The sequence below is a fragment of the Zalophus californianus genome, chromosome 8, assembly GCF_009762305.2.
Source record: "Zalophus californianus isolate mZalCal1 chromosome 8, mZalCal1.pri.v2, whole genome shotgun sequence".
Lineage (NCBI taxonomy): Eukaryota > Metazoa > Chordata > Mammalia > Carnivora > Otariidae > Zalophus > Zalophus californianus.
In genome coordinates this window covers 106,437,272-106,458,666 of record NC_045602.1, presented here as the reverse complement: position 1 = coordinate 106,458,666, position 21,395 = coordinate 106,437,272, and the positions used below count along the sequence as shown (strand labels likewise).

The 21,395-nt window shown below is 37.8% G+C and overlaps 1 protein-coding gene across 1 annotated transcript in view; it reads right to left on the bottom strand.

Moving 5' to 3' along the window:
- Positions 1-21,395, bottom strand: part of TMX4 (thioredoxin related transmembrane protein 4) — a 44,482-nt gene that overhangs the window by 10,168 nt on the left and 12,919 nt on the right. The window contains exons 3-6 of the mRNA XM_027621753.2: positions 14,938-14,983; positions 13,204-13,332; positions 9,875-9,920; positions 636-737 (exon numbers count right to left, since the gene is read on the bottom strand). Coding sequence (XP_027477554.1) covers positions 636-737; positions 9,875-9,920; positions 13,204-13,332; positions 14,938-14,983 — 323 coding nt within the window. The remainder of the gene's footprint in view (positions 1-635; positions 738-9,874; positions 9,921-13,203; positions 13,333-14,937; positions 14,984-21,395) is intronic.

Below are 21,395 nucleotides of genomic sequence, written 5' to 3'. Positions count from 1 at the left end.
TAAATTTATTATTTCAATTCTTACCTAAAACATCTAGGGAGAAAACACACAGATACCTACTAGGTACTAATTTTCATACCTAAAGAAGACATAGTAATGTGCTTTGCATCTTTTTTTTTTTTCCATAATAATGACTGTGTTTTTTTATCTACAATATCTCACAAAATCCACCTTGGGATAACCAGAGTGTATGTACAGGCAGCAGGTCAGAATTAGAGGTTCAGTTGGAGGATGTGAACAAGAAAAAATCTTGTTCACTCAAGGAACAAATTCACAGGTTTGGCCTTATCACCACAGTGTTCCAATCAAGTAGGCAATGTGTGAAATCACAGCTGACTTGGTTGTCTTAGAAACTGACTATGAATTCATGTAAGGTCTCCAATTCTTTCATTACTACCTATATTCTAGGTAGCACCCATCTTCAGAATATTTAAGGTGAGGATTAGGAGATAATAATTTAATAAACTTTCCATTATATCTCAAATTACCACTGAAAGTAGTATCAAAAAAGTAACTGCTTAGATTATACACAAAACGATACTTGTTTATGCATCTTTTCTTTCTTGGCTGCTTTCTAGTTTTGCATAAAACCCATGTGGCTTTAAAGAAAGGGGGGAAATGGCATTATCTCTTACCAGACCCATGAAAAGGCCAAAAATCAAGGTGGCCATGACGAAAAAGACATAAGAACACCAAGCAGGAATTCCAAGGGTCACTGTGAAATAGTTGTGAAGATGCTGTAATCAGAAGAAAAAAATAAAATATTTACTTATTACCAAACATGTTTGAATCTCCCTCTCTAGCTAGAACTCAAGTCTGCAAACTGTTTCTACATGTATGAGTTCCCACAAAGTTCACCCAATCTGCATTTATGTGATTCTTCAAGGACAAGTCAAATTTTACAACACTGAAAATCAGAGAGTAATAATAAAGGTCATATCAAGTGAGAGTTATATTTCTTTGTTCATGATCTGGTAGAACTCTGGCAGAATTGTTTTTCTAGCCCCTTCTTTCATCATGACAGACTCTTTTGGGTCATTCTCCCCTATAATTCCACCACACACCTCAATTTTTACTCATCATGTGGCATCCATAAAAAATTAAACTTCCTGGGCCTTTGTCAGTTTTTTTTTAAAGATTTTATTTATTTATTTGACAGAGACAGAGAGAGCAGGAACACAAGCAGGGGGAGTGGGAGAGGGAGAAGCAGGCTTCCCGCTGAGCAGGGAGCCCAGTGTGGGACTCAATCCCAGGACTCTGGGATCATGACCTGAGCCGAAGGCAGCCGCTTAATGACTGAGCCACCCAGGCGCCCCAGGCCTTTGTCAATTTTTAAGTGGAACTAAATTACTACTTATAGACATCAATCATTAAAAATGTCCCATACTGGGGTGCCTGGGTGACTCGGTTAAGCGTCCGACTCTTGATTTTGGTTTAGGTCACAATCTCAGGATTGTGAGATGGAGCCCTGTTCCAGGCTCTGTGCTAGGCATGGAGCCTGCTTATGATTCTCTCTCCCTCTCCCTCTGCCCCCCTTCACCCCCACTCCTTCTCTCTTTGAATGAAGTAATTAATTAAAATAAAATGTACCATTTCCTTTTCCTAATCAGACCATTACTCTACTCTACCCATCCTCAATAACTTGCCTAAATCACCATAAAACTGAAAATATTAGACAGAAGAAAGTTTTTCTAGTTAATTCATTATGAATAAATGAGATTCCATCAGTCTTTGAGTAAAGCCCTCATCCCTTTTTTTACTGTTCCCTGGGACTAGCTTTGATACCAAACATTTAAAAAATGAGTGAAGAGATAACCATTTTTGCTAAAAATTGTTTACATGCTAAGTCATACAGGTATGAACCTACCAGTTTGGAGTCAAGGCCCACTTAAATGTGGACATGCAGCAGCCAAGCTTCACCATGATGGCTTAGTGATCATCTGTGTTAGGCCCTTACAGCTCCAAAACCAGTCATTCACTATAATCCAAGCATTTATGGGCACATGATGAAATCATTCCAAGCTAAGTGCCACCAGCAAGCAGAGATAACAACTGAATGACTTGCTTAGAACTGATGAGGTGGATGAAAATGACTCCTAGTTTCTATTTTAATATTTCTCAAAATCCAAATTACTCGAGTATCTCCCATTGGTTTCTCAGTTTATAAATGTCAATTCAATTAAACACTATCTTTTATTCTGGCTTAATTCTGAATGATAAACCAACAAATAAAAAAGCTTGTTAATGGTCCAGAATAATCTGAGATCTCCTCTCTCCAATTTCTTATTCAGTAGAAGAAATATTTTACATACTTATATATGCAAAGTGTTCGAAAAATATTTATTGAATTAAAAAAAGATACTAGCATATCCTTCAATTATTCATAGGAGATGCAAACAACTCATGATTTGTAAAACTATCATCCATCCTCTGTTATGGCATTGGTCATCATTTTATCTTTAGCCGGGGCAATTATTTATTAAGAGTAATCTAATGTTCTGCAGCCCAGTAGGCAAAGAGGTATTTGGGATATCAACAGGTTGCTTCATTCAAACTCCGTTCAATGTAAGTTCTAAAATGTATCATACAGTTCTCCACTTCAGAAAACTCTATGTGTTCATAGTTTATGCTTTACTTGATGACTCAGTGCCACCATCAGGATTAAACTCTGAAATGTGCCAAAGAATTAGAAGATATGGAAAGCCAGTCTGGCTTTGTGTCGACCCAGAGAGGTGTGTATTCTGGAACTTGTTTTATAAATAATATCCATCCATATGGCTGGAATGAATAATGTCCAGTTATAAGTCCTTCTGCATAGTCTCTTACACCCTTTCTGCAAAATAAATTATTAAAGTAACCTGTAAGAAATTTTCTAAGTTATTTTCTGGAATTCAATAAGTTATATGACTTCGAATCATTGCATTTTGGGTCACACACTTCTTAGTGCATTCAAAATATCCTCTTATTGTAGCAAGCTCCGCTTCAATTTTCTCCATCAACTATTTATTTATTTATTTATTTATTTATTTATTTATTTTCCAATAAATGTTAGCTGTTATTATTATCAATACTAATTTGATAATAAAGCATTTATTATTCATACATGATGAAAAGTACAGTTTGGTTTTTTTTTGGAAACCCTAACACATATGCATTTATTTTTTTTTTTCAGCTTACTCTTTAAAGGATTTATTTGAGCCTCTTAGAGAAATCCTGCCATCTTGTGGTCTTTTAGTTGATTAATACTAAAGCCTTATTAACCAAGTTGTGTTTTCACAACTGCAGACATAAATCTTTATCTGTTTACTTTGAGTTCACAATGGTTTTAGAACACCTTAAGAGTGTTGGGGTTTGTGGCATTAGGTACTTGAAGTCTTGCCGTATGTATGCTTTCAAGTAATAACTGATTCAAACTGATCTAACTCAGTTTTAGATTCCTGTGTTTCTGTTTCTTTAACTGTCAGGCAAAGTGACAGTTTTCACTTGTGGAAAATACTGATCCTTGTTCAATATTGTATGTGCTCATTATAAGGAAGCATCTTACTCTGTTTCCTAAAAATGCACAAAAATATCACCTAATGGGCCTGACAACTTCTACAGTACTAGTGTAATAGATAATGGAGTTAGAGCTAGTTTTTGGCTACATACAGATTTGAGTGAGAGACTAAATGAAGACACCACTACAGTAGAATAAATGAGAAGAACATTCTACCCAGTGGTCAGATGGATTTAAGGAATGGAGCAAGGCCAAAGCATCCCTGGATAAGGTAGAGCCCTTTGTCTCCAGAGAGAAAGAAAAGTACTCTCTCTGGGGACTGAACTACTGCAGGTCAGATTCAATGCTGCCCAAGGGCACCCACTTAGCGAGCCCAGTGCTGCAAAGTCTCAGTCAGAGCTGGGTAGGCCCTGAATGACACAGAACCCTCTGGATTTAGATCCCACCAATGTCACAGGATACTCTGAGGAGTTTTGGGACAAACCCAATATCCCTTTCAAACACAGATCAGAATCCTCAAAACATCTTCCCTGTGTGGGAGCAGCTCAGAAAGACTTTCTCTAGTAATGGCCAAGGGTTCAGTTCACCTTCAATGTTTTACCCTTTCAACACTTGCAACAAAACACAACCTTGCAGCCTCTTATAGGCATTAAGAGAGGTATTTTGTGGGTGTACACCATCTCACTGTAATATGGTTCTAGATCATTTTACAAGGAAAAAAAAAACTCAAAACAGTTAAGAGGAGACATACCACTATCTAAAACACAGGGCGACATTTGGGGAGTTTTAAAATATATTCTTGTTAAGTGTTGGTGTAGATGTGGAGGAAAAGGAACCCTCATGCACTGTTGGTGGGAATGCAAACTGGTGCAGTCAGTGTGAAAAACACTATGGAGGGTCCTGAAAAAGTTAAAAATGGAATTACCATGTGATCCGGTAATTTCACTATGAGGTATTTACCCAAAGAATATGAAAACACTAATTGGAAAAGATATATACACCCTATGTTTATTGCAGCATTATTGACAATAGCCAAATTATGGAAGAAACCTAAGTGCTCATCGACAGATGAATGGATAAAGAAGATGTGGTGTATATGCACAATGGAATATTACTCAGCCATAAAATATGAAATCTTGCTATTTGCAACAAGGTGAATGGATCTAGAGTGTATAGTGCTAGGTGAAATAAGTTAATCAAAGACAAATATCATATGATTTCACTCATGAAGAATTTAAGAAACAAAAGAACCAGAAAAAAAGAGACAAACCAAAAAATAGACTCTTAACTGTAGAGAATAACGGTTAGCAGAGCAGAGTTGGGTGAGGGGATGGATGAAATAGGTGAGGGAGATTAAGAGAACACTTGTCACAATGAGTACTCAGTAATGTATAGAATTGTTGGGTCACTATATTGTACACTCAAACTAATATAACACTGTTACTTACTGGAATTAAAATTTTTAAAAAAGTATTCCCACTTTGAAAAAAATACTCTCTTGTTATTCTCCAGTCTAAACACTCATGGCCTTAAATTCTCATTGTGAGGTATTTATAAAGCCTTAAATCTTCTCCATCATACAGACTGTCCTCCCAAGGATTGCAGCCTACCTTATTGCCTGCATCCTTGCATAACGACAGTGTCACTGAGGTGAGGGAAGTTACATACTGTATTAGCTCAGTGAGCAGTACAAATTCACCAAATCAAATCAAATAACATTGAAATGCATTCAGATGCTAAACCTAGTTAGCAAAAATACTCTTTGTACAACTGCCATAGAACCTTATTTTAATCCTGCTATCAGCCTGGATTAAAAAAATAACTGCATAAAAAGAGAAAGCATTCCTTATTGACTAGTGAGAGGTAAAAAGTAAAATAATGATGACAACAATGATCAATGAATACAACTAACAAGAAACAGCTGGCGAGTACTGACTAGGTGCCAGGTTCTATGCTAAGCACTCAAAGTGTTCTAGTGACAACAGTTTATGGCAGAGGAAACTCATGGACTCAGAGATACACACACAGGGTAGAGAACAACGAGTTGTCTCTCTGGAAGAGAGAAAGATAATACCTCCCTACACCACTGTCGTCAACTGTGAAAAGAGATGAGAAGACAGGAAGGCTGGAAAGTCTCTCCATACATGGGCCACAGACAACATGTCAGCCCCAGGATCCCGAACCCTGACTGTGGCACCTGACTCAGGGACAGTGCTTCCCAAGTTCAATCTCCTGTGCATTGCTTCCATGGCATGAACCTCACCTTGTACTATTCTTTAGATTATTAACATTTCTCATTAAGTTGCATAACTTCTTTTAAGCTGAATTTCAAAGACATTTTATATTGCTACTATAAATATAAAATCAGTGCCAATTCTGTAGCTAGAAGATGTCTATCCACTCTTTGAGGAACTCCTTGAGTTGTACATCTTCCAGGCGCCCGTGACTCTTATGGGGTAGGCAAATGTCAAGGCTATATATGAGGATGGGTGTTATAGCTAGAGTGGCAATGACTTCTATGAGTTTATATAAAAATTAAAATACATCGGTGGATACCATCATGACTGGATTGAAAAGACAATCTGAATTTTAGTGATGGATAGAACATTTGAGATTATCCACTCTTCCCCCATACTGTGATACAAATTACCTACTAAGGATCCCTTGGATTCCAGGTGACAGCAGGAAGCTCACAGGATCTGGCTTATAACACTATTCAAGGAACTTCTTCACCTCAAGGATTTAGTCAAGCAAGAACATATGGGAGGTTGGTGTAGAGTTAAGAAAGCCAAATGCAGAACACAACAAAACCCCTGAGTTCATGGGAGCTCAGCTGTGTGGGTGTCTCCTCACCGAGCAATTCTGACATCCTGAGGACAAGCTTTTATTTCCAGAATGCCAGATCCAGCAAGCTGCCTTCATTCCTAAAGCAGAAACTCAAAGACTTTAAGGACTAGTTCAGTAGGCTTATGTTATAGATACTGTTCTTGTTTTTACTTTGTCTTTTTCATTACAGAAAAAAAATTAATACAGAGAAAGATAAGAGATTTTCTAAAAATCAGCCATAATTTCAGTATCAGAGATAGCTATTGCTGACATCTGATTAATCTCCTTCCAGGCATTTTCTGGTATACACATAAAAATTCCACACGAACATAACATTACACACACTGTTTTGTTATCTTTTCCCTCACTTAATAACATGCAGTTTTTCCTATAGAAGTATTATACCTAACCAGCCACTCATCCAGGGGAGACTGTTGATGAAGAAACACTGACTTCTATCTGTCTATGTATCCACGACATCACAGTAGGATAAAAGAGATTGTGGATGGACGTCAATAACCTCACCTCACTGACATTAGCCACTCTGTGTCTTTCCTCCTTCCCTTGTTTGATCTTTCTTGGAGACCTTACACTCACTTAGTTCTAGCCATGTTCTTTCCCTCTCTCTCTCTCTCACCACATACTATGTTCCTTTTGTTCACTGTTAATATGTTTGCACTATAGTTTTATATTGTTTAGACATGAGTTATAAACAGATTATGTTCCCCACAATTATACATTCAACATTGAGGAAAGGATCCTGGACAAGGGAGAAGGGCTGGCTAAATAAGCTGAGTGAGCTGGGTAGTCAGCTAGGAGGACTTGCTCATTAAGTGGTTCTTCAGGTGCAACCAGGCAAGACTGCACCTCAAAGTTGAAGTGGAAACCTGACAGATAGCCAAGGATTGGGTCTCAATAGGCTGGAAATTATGTCCTCTGTAAGAGGACAAGGGTTAGATTACAGAAACAGGTTGTGAGAGCCCTTCCCAGAGATTTCATGGAAGGCTGAAAACTTGTTTCTAAGAAAAGAAGAAACTACAAAAGTTGTCAAGAGGCTTGGGGAACCTAGATGCTGATACAGAGGGTGATACCAGATTTCTCTCACAGATTTTTAAAGTAATGAATACACATACATGGAGAGATCAAAATAATCTACAAACCTCCCACTTATGTTCTTTTAGTCATATTATCCCCTGTCTACACACATACACACACACACACACACACACACACACACACACACACAAAGTGCAAATACATTAGTGATGCCAATAAATATAAATGGACTAAATTTACCATTTAAAAGAATTACTTGTTGCTACATGCTTTTTACAAGACGCATTTAAAACATAACAGCAAGAAAAAGGCTAAAAGTGGAAAAACATTCCAGGCAAAATTGACCAAAAAGAAAAAAAATATGGTATTAATATTAGATAAAAGTGACTCTACAGAATGTAAAATGTAATTGTGTGTCAAATTTTAACAATTTATCCCATAAAACTATCTTCTTTTGTTCCCTGTTTAGATATCTGGAAAGACATTCTAAGTATACATAATATGTAAATATCATATATACTCTTCAGTCACTAAGAAGAACATTTTCATTGGGGTATCTGGGTGGCTCAGTTGGTTAAGCATCTGCCTTTGGCTCAGGTCATGATCCCAGAGTCCTGGGATCAAAGCCTGAGTCTTGTCCCTGCTCAGTGGGGAGTCTGCTTCTCGCTTCTCCCTCTGTCTCTCCCCCCATTCATGCTCTCTCTCTCTCACTCTCTCTCAAATAAATAAATAAAATCTTAAAAAAAAAGGCAGAACATCTTCATTGGTTATTCAGAAATGGATCATATTCTATTCTCCAAGTTGCCCTTTCTTTGTAGTCTGATGCATACACACAGATCTGTTCATGCTGCCCATGGCTGGAGCACTGTGAGTATAAAGATAAAACACCCACTCCTGGCCTTGACATGACAATGCCACACATTGTAGTTATTTGCATGATAAAAATGAAAAACTGTAACTCCTTATCTAAACTCCTGTTTATTGAAGCACAAAATGCCGTTATATGAAGTCAAAGCAATTATTTTTCTCCCCAGATACTATATTTGAAAATACACCTCTTTAACAATGCGTGAAAGTCATGACCACCTTCCATCTAAGCTCTTCTTAAACCACTAAACCAATTCATCTCTTGATTTGCACTTATTGTAGGTTCTATGCCAAGATCTTGCTCTTATGATTCCTGACATCCATCTATTATGACTATCCTGTTGAATTAGACATTATAAGGCTACAAGGTTCTCCGATGGCTATCAGAATATATGACTCTGTCAACCCTTAGTGTCAACATACTGCAAAAGGCAAAATCCTTACTCTCAATTCCCAATTGGCAATTCATAATTCTCAAACCCTCAATAAACTTCTCATCAGTGTTAAGAAATATAATACTCATATGATCTGGAGAGAGGGAAAATTCCAGTTATTGTTTAATATCATACACAAGTGCCAAAAAAAACAGTTAACAAACTTTAAGAAGTACTGAATCCAAGTGACAAACTTAGTTTCTGTTGTGAAGAAATTCTGACGTTAGTATTCCATCTCACAAGGCAGAAAATAAAATATAACTGAAAAACTAGGACACAAAAGATTGTTCTTAAATTTCCCTAAACATATATCAATGTGCATGAGAAACAGAAGAAGATTCTTCATGAACTCCTTGAATATTAAGTTCCAAATATGACATCATGACGTAAAATCATAGCCTTGAAAAGAAAAATGTAAGGACTCACTTCTAAAGATTTTTTGAAATACTTTAAGGATATATATTTAATTCCACAGCAAGTTTGTTAAATTTGGCAGAATTTAGCCCACCCTACACATAAAGGGAAGTAAAAGATTATGTAACACATTCAAGATTATATAACTGTTCAACATTTTAACCTAAGTAACAGTTCTAACTCACTGAAATGACTCAGTGGAACGATAAAATTGCTTATAGTAGGGGCGCTCAAACTTTCTTAAAGGGCCAGAGAGTAAATATCTTAGGCTTGTGGGCCACATGGTCTCAGTCACAGCTTCTCAACTCTACCACTGTAGCATGAAAGTAGTTCTAGATAATAGGTAATGAATGAACATGGTTGTGTTCCAATAAAACTTCACTTATAAAAACAGGTGGCCTGCCCCCACGCTATAGTTTGCGGATCCCTGACACACAGTATCACTTTCAGGCTTAGATAATCTTTGACCTATAGGGAGATTCTGACAATGGGAAAATAAGATGAAGTAAAACCACATAAACCCTTTCAGCTTTAATAAAGGAATCCATCACTGATCCAAGAAAATATGACACAGGTCTTTGTTCAATTTATGCCCTTCTACACAGGGACACAATTCTACTGGGGACTCCACATGAGAGCAGTTGTGTGGCTTAAGAAGAAAAGTGACATTATAAAAGTATTTGTAAGTGTTTACTTTCCTATTGTTTAGAAGCTACATTTTTACTCTTTAAAAACCTCTCTGCAAAGATAATCACAAAAAAGTATATTTAAGATTACTCACCCATATCTTGCCAGAGATGCTAAAAAGACCAGCCATTCCAGACATCCTAAAAGAAAAATGAATAATTGAAGAGAAGGAGAACCACTGGTGATGTATACTATGAAAAAACAAGGGGGGCCTGGGCGGCTCAGTTGGTTAAGCATCTGGCTCTTGATCTCAAGCTCTGTGTTGGGCTCCATGCTGGGCGTGAAGCCTACTTTAAAACAAAACAAAACACCTCAGGTCACAGGGATCTGCCCTTCCACTTTTTGCAGTATGTTGTCCTCTCTCCTGGATTCACTTCCATTCACATAAAGCTTAGATTCCATAGTCTTCATTTCAATTCTTCTGTTATAAACACATTCAAACCCCTGGGCCTTTCTCCCTCCATTGTACATACCTGGCAAAAACCTCTACCCTGGGTAGCTGCATGTCTCCAGGGAAAACCACATGACCAGCTGATTGCTCTCCCTTCCCAGTCGCAAACCTCAGGGAGCACTCAATACTGCACTGTTTTAGGCTCTACTCAAGATGATAGCTCATGTCTTTTCCCTCTCTTCAGACCTTCCACACCCTCCCCTTCCCATGCATGCTCAGCTAACAAATACTCCTTGTACGTCACTGCAAAATCAGAAGCCATTATGTGATCACTCTTATCTTCCCACCACCAAATCTGAGCCTGCTGTACACCTGATCCACCTCCTGTTATGACAGAGAGAGTAGATCTGCCCTACCATAGCCGAATTCCTCCACTTGTGCCATGGATCCCATCCCTTTGGTCTTGTTAATGACTTGGTTCTTTCTGCCATCCCTCTTCCTGCATTAGCAATTTCTCCCTTTCTGTGGGATCATTTTCTTCTGCATGAAAACATGTTCTACCCTCTCTTATCTTTTAAAAAGTGCATTCTTGGACTTCACAGGGCTCTCCAGCTTCACAAACTTCTCCAAAGAGTAGTCTATGCTTACTATTTCTTCTTCCTCACCGTACCTTTAACCATTCAAATCTGGCCTCTGTCCTCACTACTGTGCTAGCACTATTTGTGATAAGGCCATGATGACCTTGCATTGCTTCATCCAACAGCCATGTCTCAGACTCAATCTTCCTTCACCCCTTGGTAACATGGGACACAAGTGACTACTTCCCTTTCTTGAGTACCCTTTGCTTAGCTTCCAGGAAACTGCATACCCCTGATGGTCCTCCTGCCTCACTGGTACCCATTTTCAGTTTCCTTTTGTTGAGTCCTTCCCTACCCATCTTCTAAATTTTGGGGTGTCTCTTGTCTCAGTCCCAAACACTTTCCACTTTTTCCCTCTCTCTAGGTGATTCCTTCCCTTCTAAGGTTTAAATACCATCTACGTGCTTTGTATTTGTGTTCCTGAATTCTCCATGGAGACCCATCTCCATATATCCAACCTGACAGCTCTAGAAGGAAGTTTGCATCTCAAACTCACCATGTCCAACACTGAGCCCTTGCTTTTCCGTTGTTCAAATCTGTAACTGACACCAAGACCCACCAAGTACTTAAAACAGAAACCCAGGAGATTTTCTGTGAATCTTCCCTCTCCTGCATGTGAGCCAAATCGACCTTCAAAGCATATTTCAAATTCTCTCAATGCCCACTTCTGCCACCCTGTTAGGCACTACTGCCACCCTTAGGCTGGACACTGCAACAGACTGCTGTCTCACCTCATCCATCACCTCTCCAACCTCTCCTCCTAAGAGCCATTGTCTTTTTTTTTTTTTTTAAGATTTTATTTATTTATTTGACAGAGATAGAGACAGAGTACAAGTAGGCAGAGAGGCAGGCAGAGGGAGAGGGAGAAGCAGGCTCTCCGCTGAGCAGGGAGCCTGATGTGGGGCTCGATCCCAGGATTCTGGGATCATGACCTGAGCCGAAGGCAGCCGCTTAACCGACTGAGCCACCCAGGCACCCTAAGAGCCATCTTCTAATTGTACGCACTGATACATCCAAGTTCCAAACCGAGGCTGCAGACCTGTATGATCTGGCTCCTCCCTGCCTCTCTTTCTTAGTGTATACCGCTCCCCCTCCCTTTCTCTGTGCTCAACCTTGGCCATCTTTCTGCTCCTCAGTACCATGAGCTCTTTCCAGATGGTGGGCTATGGTCGTGCTGTACCCATTGTTGGGAATACTCTCTCCATGCTCTTTACCCAGCTAGGTCATTCTATCCTTCGGCTCTCTCTGCCGCTCTACCTCTCATCCGATGGAGGCCCATGCCCCCCCAGTTAGTCCTGTCTTAGTAAATATTTGTTTGTTTTTAAAGGTAGCTATCCAGATCAAGATTCTTTATATCCTTAGTTTTTTTTTTTTTTTTCTTAATCTGTCTTACTTTAAGTTACCTAAAGACAGCAGCTCTGCCTTGCTCACTGTTTAATATCTAGCACCTAGAACAGCATCTGGCATAAAATCAGTGCTCAAATATTTGTAAAATGAAACGCCAGAGGTGAGGGGCTTTTATTTTTTTAAGATTTTATTTATTTGAGAGAGAGAGCACAAGTGGGGTGAGGGGCAGAGGGAGAAGAAGCCGACTCCCTGCTGAGCATGGAGCCCAAGGCGGGGTTCGATCCAGGACTCCGGAATCATGACATGAGCCGAAGGCAGAAGTTTAACCGACTGAGCCACCCAGGCACCCCAGTGAACTGCTTTTAGAGCAAGCTCTGTATTTCCTAGGTAGTATATAAATGCTACTGGATGATTTATTCCTGAAATATTGCATAATTTGATTCTATTTCAACAGGGATATTCCTTATTCTTATATATACTAACATAAACTTAACTACAATTATGACAATTCATTCAAAGGTAAAACAACTGTGGAAAAAGTTAGGGCCTTAATTTACTTCACCAAGAATTATACAGTTTGACATTATGGACAAAAGTTACCCCCATCTGTGTTCCACTAGGCAGCTAAAGACACCATAGGTTTTATTTTCCACATAGATACAATAGCAATTCCTTCATAAACTATAATTCAAGAAAGTGTTAACTCTTCTATCTTATCAATAAACAGAAGAAAGAACAGCAAATGATATTCAATATCATATTTTGTAAAGAGAAAATAGTTGATATGGCTCAGTGCAACAGTCAGAGGAAAGGCTTTCGTAACCCACGTGAATTTGCAATACTTAATTCCCAGTATGCTAACAACTGGTTGAAACATGTGGGTCATAAAACTAGAAACACAACATTGGCCAAGTATGGTCATGTGTAGTCAGGGTAATCAGAACTGAATATGAAGAAAAATGTAGACTTGCAGGGTTTATGGGCTGTTTAACTTAATACCTCCTGCTTCATAAATAACACCTTGATATAAGAAAAATAACAAGTTACGTCAGAGAAGCTGGAGATTTCCAGCCAGTCAGAGGCTCCACTGATTGCCATTTTTTCTCTAAGATATAATTCTGCAGGTCTTCATAGACTCCTGGGCCACGGTAACGGCGGAATATCCCATCCTTTGCACTATAAATTAGAAAAACAAACAGAAAATAAAGCTCTTAAAATAACAAGTGTTACAGATAATAAAAATCAAAATAAATACTGGTTTTACATTTGAACTCCACTTTGAATTTTAACTTGACTCAAATGAAGAAAAAAATTATAGTTAGGCATAAATATTAATTACAGATTAGAAATTCCAAAACAGCAAGCATTACACATTCTATTTTATTGCTGCACAATTTGGGACCATAAGCAAAGTTCTTGGCAGTGTCTAATCTACCAAGTTATTTTTATCATTTTTGCTACCAATTATTTCAATTTTTTCTCTTACAATGGCAAAATAGGAATTGTTATCAAGCTTTAAAAACTTGTATCCAGCTTTCCAAACTTATGTCATTCAACCCCCGCTCCCCCCCCAACAAAAAAATTAACAAACAGAGGCCCCTCAGTCTTTCTCTGACTTTCTTGCCACAGTCCCCTTCCTGAGGGAAGAGTCTGCACTGGCCATTTTCTCCCCATGTATTACTCATTCAGCACTCATGTGATTGGTGGTTCTGCTTCCACAACTCCATAGAAATTGCTCCTATTGTGGGTCTCCAATGACTCTTCAATGCCATATGCATAGAGCACTTTTCTGTCATTTTTCCCTGTCTGTCATCGGCACTGTCCACTACTGACCATCCCTTGCTTCCTCCTTTCCATTGGCTTTTATGACATGAGCTTCCTTGGCTTTTTTTTTACTACTCTGGCCACCCCTGTTCAGTTCCTCACTCCCTGTCCTCCCTTGCAGATGTCCTAATGTTGGTCAACCCCAGGCTCTATCCTTGAACTACTTCTCGTCCCATTGTGTATGTTCTCCCCCAAGACACATTGCAATGTTTGTCTACCTCAATGCTGAGGAATCTCCAATACATGTCTCCAGTCTAGATCTTTCTTCTGAGCTTTAGATCCTGAAATCAAACTATTACCTGAACTTCTCCATTTGGAATTAACAGGCATTTCACACTGTCTTCTCCATTCTGGCCTCTATCTTCCAAACTTCATCTTATTCTAATGGCTCCTCAAAAGCTTTTATGAGTTCTACATGGCCCATTGGCAGTCCTCACAGGCTCTTCCTTCCTTATCGCTAACTAGTCACCATGTCCCAATGATCCCACCTCCTAAGCAACTTCCCCTTTCCCTTCCCCTATCACTACCTGAGCCTCTCTAGCCTTATCACCCAAGATGATCCAACTGCACCCTATGGGTCAGAACCAGTTACAGTCCTCAGAAGGTATCTCACTTTCTCCCAGGCTTTCCATGATATCTCCTGTATCTGGAAAGGCCTTCTCCACCTTGTCTGCTTAACCCAATTCCTACCTTTCATATTATCAGAGAAATCTTCTTTGACACCGCCCACCCCCTCCTACTCACTGTCTGACATTAGGTGCCTTTCCCCTGCTGTAGTCTGAGCACCCCTCTCTTCTACCAGCTATCATTCAATGCACACCAGTCTTTCCCTCTTCAAACATTAAGGTGAATAAGCAATGGTTATGGAAAACAACTTAGAATTCCTGATACACATGTACTGCTTTTGAATCTTTTCTAATGTTTCTAAGTTCTAATCAGAAAATTATTTAAACTTACTGAAAAAATGCTGGGAGAGTAGTGACAAAGAAGCGGCCACTCAAACCTATAAGAGGCATAAACAAAAAAGTTACAAGTCAAACTCAAACTACCCCAAGCACCTGACTTACGTTGTAAGAACTAGCAGCCTTGAGCTTGTTTTCATAGCCACATTATTAAAATTGTTCCAACTATTTAATCACATTTACCTTTTTTCTTTTTACTTAAAGAAATCATATTTTTATCCATTTTTATTTACCTACCACTTTCTGGTCAGTGACATACAATTTGCTTACCTTTGATGTATTACACTAAAGTTTTCTGGCTTATGCATTGCTTGGAATAGTATGGTGGCTGAAAGGACAGGTTGTAGAGTCATGCAACCTGGGTTAAATACTAAATTCTCCAGTTACTAGCTTTGTGACCTTAAATAAATTACTTAACCTTTCTGTAAAATGGGTATATTAAAGCCTGACTGAATTGTTCTGAAGTGAGATTAGATTGGTGTATTAAGTGCTTAGCACATACTAAGGACTCAGTAAATTATAGATATCATTATATGTTATAGGTTTAAAAAGAATAAAGAATATGAAATAAGATCATGTATAATCTTTTCACATTTATAAAATTTGTAATTTCTGTCAAGGAAGTCTATGTACTTTAAACAGATTTTTTTTTTTCAATTTGTCTCAGCAAACATTTACTGAACAATAACCACATATCAAGTGCTATGCTAGGTACATGTGAGGATAAAGATAAATAAAACCCTTAGTCACTCATCAAATATTTACTAAGCAACGTCTTTGTTCCAGGGACTGTGATAATGGCTCAAGACACATAGATGAGCAAAAACACACAATCTTTGTTTTCACAGAAGTTACAATCTAGTGGCAGAGGGAGAGAATTTAATCAAATAATCATGACCAGAAACAGAGATGGATGACATCAAGGAAAACGGCATGCAACAAAAACCTGCATGACGCTAGGAGTAAAGAACAGATCCCTGCTCTTTATTATTAACTAAATAATATATATGTGGGCACCAAGAGTGAGTAAAGCCAGTTCTGGCAAAGAAAAGGAAAGCTAAAGGATCCTCCTGGCCTGCCTGATATCATTTTCACATTTCTCATCATTTCTGCCTTTCCCACTGAAGAACAATCTGGACAAAATCAAATCCCTAGTTAAATAAAGTGGCTCAAATTTTACATCTCTGTGATGACTTGCAGTTTGAAATACTGAAGGTGTATTTTTAATAACAAGGGATATTTGCTTCTACTCATTTTATAAACTAAATCCATACTCAGCAAAATAATTTATTGACTAATGATGATGAGTCTTCCCAAAGAAGACTCATATCCAAGCAAGTAACTCTAAAACACCCATATGGCACTTAAAAGCAAACACAGTATTCTGAAGGCAGTAAAAGTCAATGTTACAAAAAGAAACATAAACTTCATACATTTATGATTGTACATTTTTTTAAAGGTTGTACTGACAGGAACAGAAACAAAAGTGACCTGAGAAGTCAGCTGAGGATTGGAATAAGCATCTCTGTCTACAGGACATTCTAACCTCTAACAGGCTTGGAACTCCACTCTACCAAGGAACAAAGACATATTTTAGTAGAGTTCCAAGTCCAAACAGCCAAGGGAAAAAGTACTGGTAATCTTAAAGGCTTGAAAATTATTATATGTTTTGCTTATTACAAAGTTTCATATCTCACTTCTTTCCTAGCTACAGATTTTTATGACTACCTCAAATCTTATATAAGGACAGTCACAGTGTTAGGGAATTATGCTTTATTTACATGGTCTTTTAAAATGGAATGCACAGGGGTGCCTGGGTGGCACAGTCAGTTAAGCATCTGACTCTTGGTTTTGGCTTAGGTTGTGATCTCAGGGTTGTGAGATTGAGCCCCATGTCTGGCTATGCACTCAGTGTGGAGTCTGCTGGATTTTCTCCCTCTCCCTTTGCCCCTCTCCCCAGTCAAGCTCTCAAATAAATAATAAAATATTTTTAAAAAAATTAAAAATCCTTCGTATGTTCTTGGTCATCACTGGCCATGGCAATAGATTAAAAAGTAAATAAATATAAAAAATATTTCATAAAACATATGAACTTACACAGTATATATAACAAGATTTCCAGATTCACAGGCCAGCTTCCCTGAAGTCAAACCCCACTTCTGCATCTTATTAGTTTTTAATCTGGGACAGTAAATTTAAACCATCGGTTTTCTCATAAATGGGCATCATAATATCTATCTCAGTATTTTTCAGTATTAAGTGATTTTATATTTATAAAGCACATAGAATATAGTATTTGACATAGAATAAGTACTAAATACATGCTAGCAAATATGTTCTATATTTAAATCTCTGATTCAAAGTTAGAATAAAGTAAGATGCAATAAACTAATTTAGTGTTACGTGCTTTGGAAATCATACATTATTTTGGATAATGTATCTTTACAAATAAATGTGCCCATGAAAAAAAAATGAATACAGAGGAAATAAGGAAAACAACACAGTGATAGATGAGTTTCTGAGAGTTTTCTTTACCTTTCTGGTTCAGACTAAAAGGACGCTCATCCCCAAAACTGTTAGAATAAAGGGTAGGAGAACTTTATGGCTCTTGATATGAATTGCTGTGCTTTTTTCCATAACTATTGTACCAATTTACAAGACCACCAATTAAAGTTCATTTAAAATAAAGATTAGTAATAAATTGTAACACCTCAAAACTGCTGACATTTATGTTTGTCAGTATTTCTTCAAATGACAACCCATGCAGGATACTAATAATAAGATCACAGCATCTAACACAGATATGAGTTCAGTTTGATGTCTGGAATAATACACTGTCACTGAGAATGTCTTCAGGACAATTAACAACAAAATCAAAACAACCAAAGTAGCCCTTAGATCATGACACACTACTAAGTCCTTGAAGATATGACACCACAGGAAACTTACCTCAATTAAATGTCATTTCTGAGAGGCTAACAAATGTCAGAAAGCTTTGGGTTTCATGTCATTGCTCCAAAAATGTCTTCTAACCTTTAATACTGATGCTATCAAATATCAAGGGAGCCTCTCATTACCTGAAAAGTTAAAACATGACCAACTTGGAACAGATAAGCTTCATCTGAGGTTGTGGGCTTCAAGGTCTAAAAACAAGGCAAGCGTGATCTTAACAAAGGATTACAACAGCAGGGCAGCAACTCATTACAAAGGTTGGCATCATGATTCACTGCAAGAAACCTCAGAAAGTGTAGAAGAAACAAGTGCACTCTTAAATTTTAACTGAAAGAGATAAAGTTTGACCACAAGGTCTCCCAACATTTCTGCATGTCTTTTTTACTTTATGGGGAACTTTACTTTAAAATGAAGACTGCAACATTAAAAAGGGCAAAATGCAGGACAAAATTTAATTTCTTATTATTAAGCTTATCTTAAACATGTATATCAAAAGAAAGAAAAGAATTAAAAGATTAGAGAAAGAAAAAATTATACCAGGGAACTATATTTTGATATGCAAAAACACAATAGAAATGATTAAGTTCAATACCTAAAAAATGGGGATAGCCATTAGCTTTGGTTCTACCATTATTAGTTGTGTCACTTTGGGCATGTTACTTAACCTCTCTGAGCCTCAGTTTTCTGAGTAATATAGAGATAAACAGTTCTTCCTAAGGTTGAATGAAGCTAAAATGTATGTAAGTGCCTAACACAACTATAGGCTGAAGTAAATGCTTAACTAAATGTTAGTCATTATCACCAAAACAGTAGCAGAAGGAAAGCAATGAAAAGAAAAAAAAGTAGAACTAACCTTACCTTTGAGACTGAAAGAAAGTTGTCAGTATAATACAAAAGACTAATTTTTACAATTATAAAATTAAAATATGAACACTAACTGAAGCACAGTAAACTAAGTTGGCTTTTGCAACTAATTAGTGGTTTAAACACAATGCTTATTCTTGGCTGTGGTAGGAGTCTGGTTTACCTCTAGTCTAGTGAACTAGCCATCACCCATGGGTACTCTATGAGCAGCTGCTGTTTTCTTGTCCTTGACAACTAAGCTCATCTGCATGGAACAGAAGGTTCAAGTGCATGCTCATTGCATTTAATTTCCCAAAGAACATGCAACTGATACATCACATGGCCTATGCAGTATTAAGCAGGCAATGCCATGTAATAGAATCTAAGGCCTTTCCTTTCCTTGACTTCTACATCTCAGCTGTAAAATACAATGTATAATCCCTAATCTTTATAATTCTGAAAACTTATTTTCTGTTCAAAATACCTAAGAAAATCTCTTGTGGAAGAGTTACAGGCATAACGAAAGATTATGCAGAAGCACTTCAAAAACTCTTGCTTTCACTTCTTTTTTAAATTTTACTTGCAGGGAAAAGAAATGAAATTATGCCTCATTAGCACTCCTGGCAAGGCAGCCCTAATGAAAGAATATATGAATGGAGATCTGTAACCAAATATAAATCTGTACACAGAAATATCCAGTATCCAGTAAAATACTCAATTTGAGGAAAAGTAGTATTATTTCAATTATTTCCCACTGCTCATTCAGGCTGTTAGATTTTGTAAAAGTGCAGTAAATACCTAAAGAGCTTTCAAGAATAGGGACAAGCCGCCCCGGAGGCTTGCCAGGGAGTTAGTACCATATTGTTCATTTGGCTTCCAGGACCCTTAGCCCTCCACCTCCTTCCTACCTCACCTGCTTCTCTCTTCCCTCTGTTGGAACCAAATCTTTCCCTCGGAATGTTAGAGTGCTCCGGTTTTCGATCCTCAAAACACTTCTCTGGCACACCCTCCCTAGGTGATCTCAATTCCTCCCCTCCTTTCAAATACCATCTACAGGTACGATCCTCAGATGTACATCTCCAGCTCGGCTCTATTTGGTTTCCTACTGAACATCTTGAACTTCAACTTTGTTCCAGATGTGCTCTTCCTTCGGTCTTCTCCACCTTCTTTCTTTCCATCAAATGCTACAGCCAATCTATCAGGAAATCCTTTTGGATATTCCAGCCAAATGCAATATCTCAAATCCAGTCCCTCAGCACTGCTGCTACCAGTCCGAGCCACCATAGCCTCCATGCAGGACTACTGCATTAACCTCTTTTCTTGCTTGCACTTCCGACCTCCTACAGATAAGCTTTCACGTAGCAGTCAAAGCAATCCTTTTAGAATATAAGCCGTATCATGTCACTCCCTTGCTCAAAACCTTCCAGTAGCTCCCTTCCTATTACACTAAAATCCAAATTCTTTGTCATGGCCAATCAGACCCCCATGGTGTGGTTCCTAGCGGACTCTCTCGCTCTGTTGCTCTTGAGTACCCCACTGGCTGTCACACAGCTCCTCAAATCAGCCGAGTATACCCCTGCCTGCACATGCCGCTTGCTCTGCCTGGACTGTTCCTACAGCCTCTGGGAATTCACTCTCTCAGTTTGTCAAGGCATCTAGTCGAACAGTCGTCCCCTGGACATCCTATTGAAAATAGTGGCTCCCACCATTTTCTACATTTTTGTCCTGCTTTCTTCTTCTTCTTCATAGTCCTTACGGCCACCAGACAGTGTTTTCCATTTTACTCTTGTCACTATTTCTCTCCTTCACTAAAATGTAAGCTCAATGGGGAGCCAGGTCTTTATCTTCCTTACTCGCTTGTATCATTTATCTCTATCACTGCTATCTAGAACAAGACCTGGTACATGGTAGAACCGCAAACGTTTGTTGAATAAGTACATTATTCTAAAATCCTTTTAAAAGATTGACAGCATCAGATTTATAATTTGAAATAAAGTATAAAATAAAATAGTATAATCTGAAGTGAAATATTCTTTAGGCCACTCAGTCGTGTGTGTGGAATTTTGTCTCATAATTTGTATTTATGAATTACAGTTTTTAAATTTTTATTATTTAAGACTTCTAGAACTTATACTTTAAAAATTATTCTAATACATAAAACAATCATTTTTCCTTTTTTGTACTTTGTTTCTTCACTATTCCTAAAAAATACTGGACCAAAGACTTTTTTTCCTTCTTTTTTGATAAAAGTTTCAAATATGTATAGTTTACATTTGCATAAATAGCATGAGTCAATGATAAATCTGTTTTTAAAATATTTCATTATAATAAATTTCTCTCTACATTATCAAAAAAAGCACTCAATCCATTAACAATGGAAAAAATAGCTGTAAATCTACATTTTAGATGGAAAGACTGTATTCAGTTAGCCTCCAGATCTGTGAATCCATCACAAAGCTAATTGTTTAATTCTTTTCATTCAAATCGTGCTGTGAATTCATGGCAGGTATACCAAATGACTAAAATGTGAATAGGCCAGTTGCATTTCTAAGAAACTCATCATAAAATGTGCTTGGTGCTCACTAATTAGCAAGGCTTACACCTGATTTTGTTGGACTCGAACTACTAAAAGACAAAAACAAGTTTACAGCAAAAATA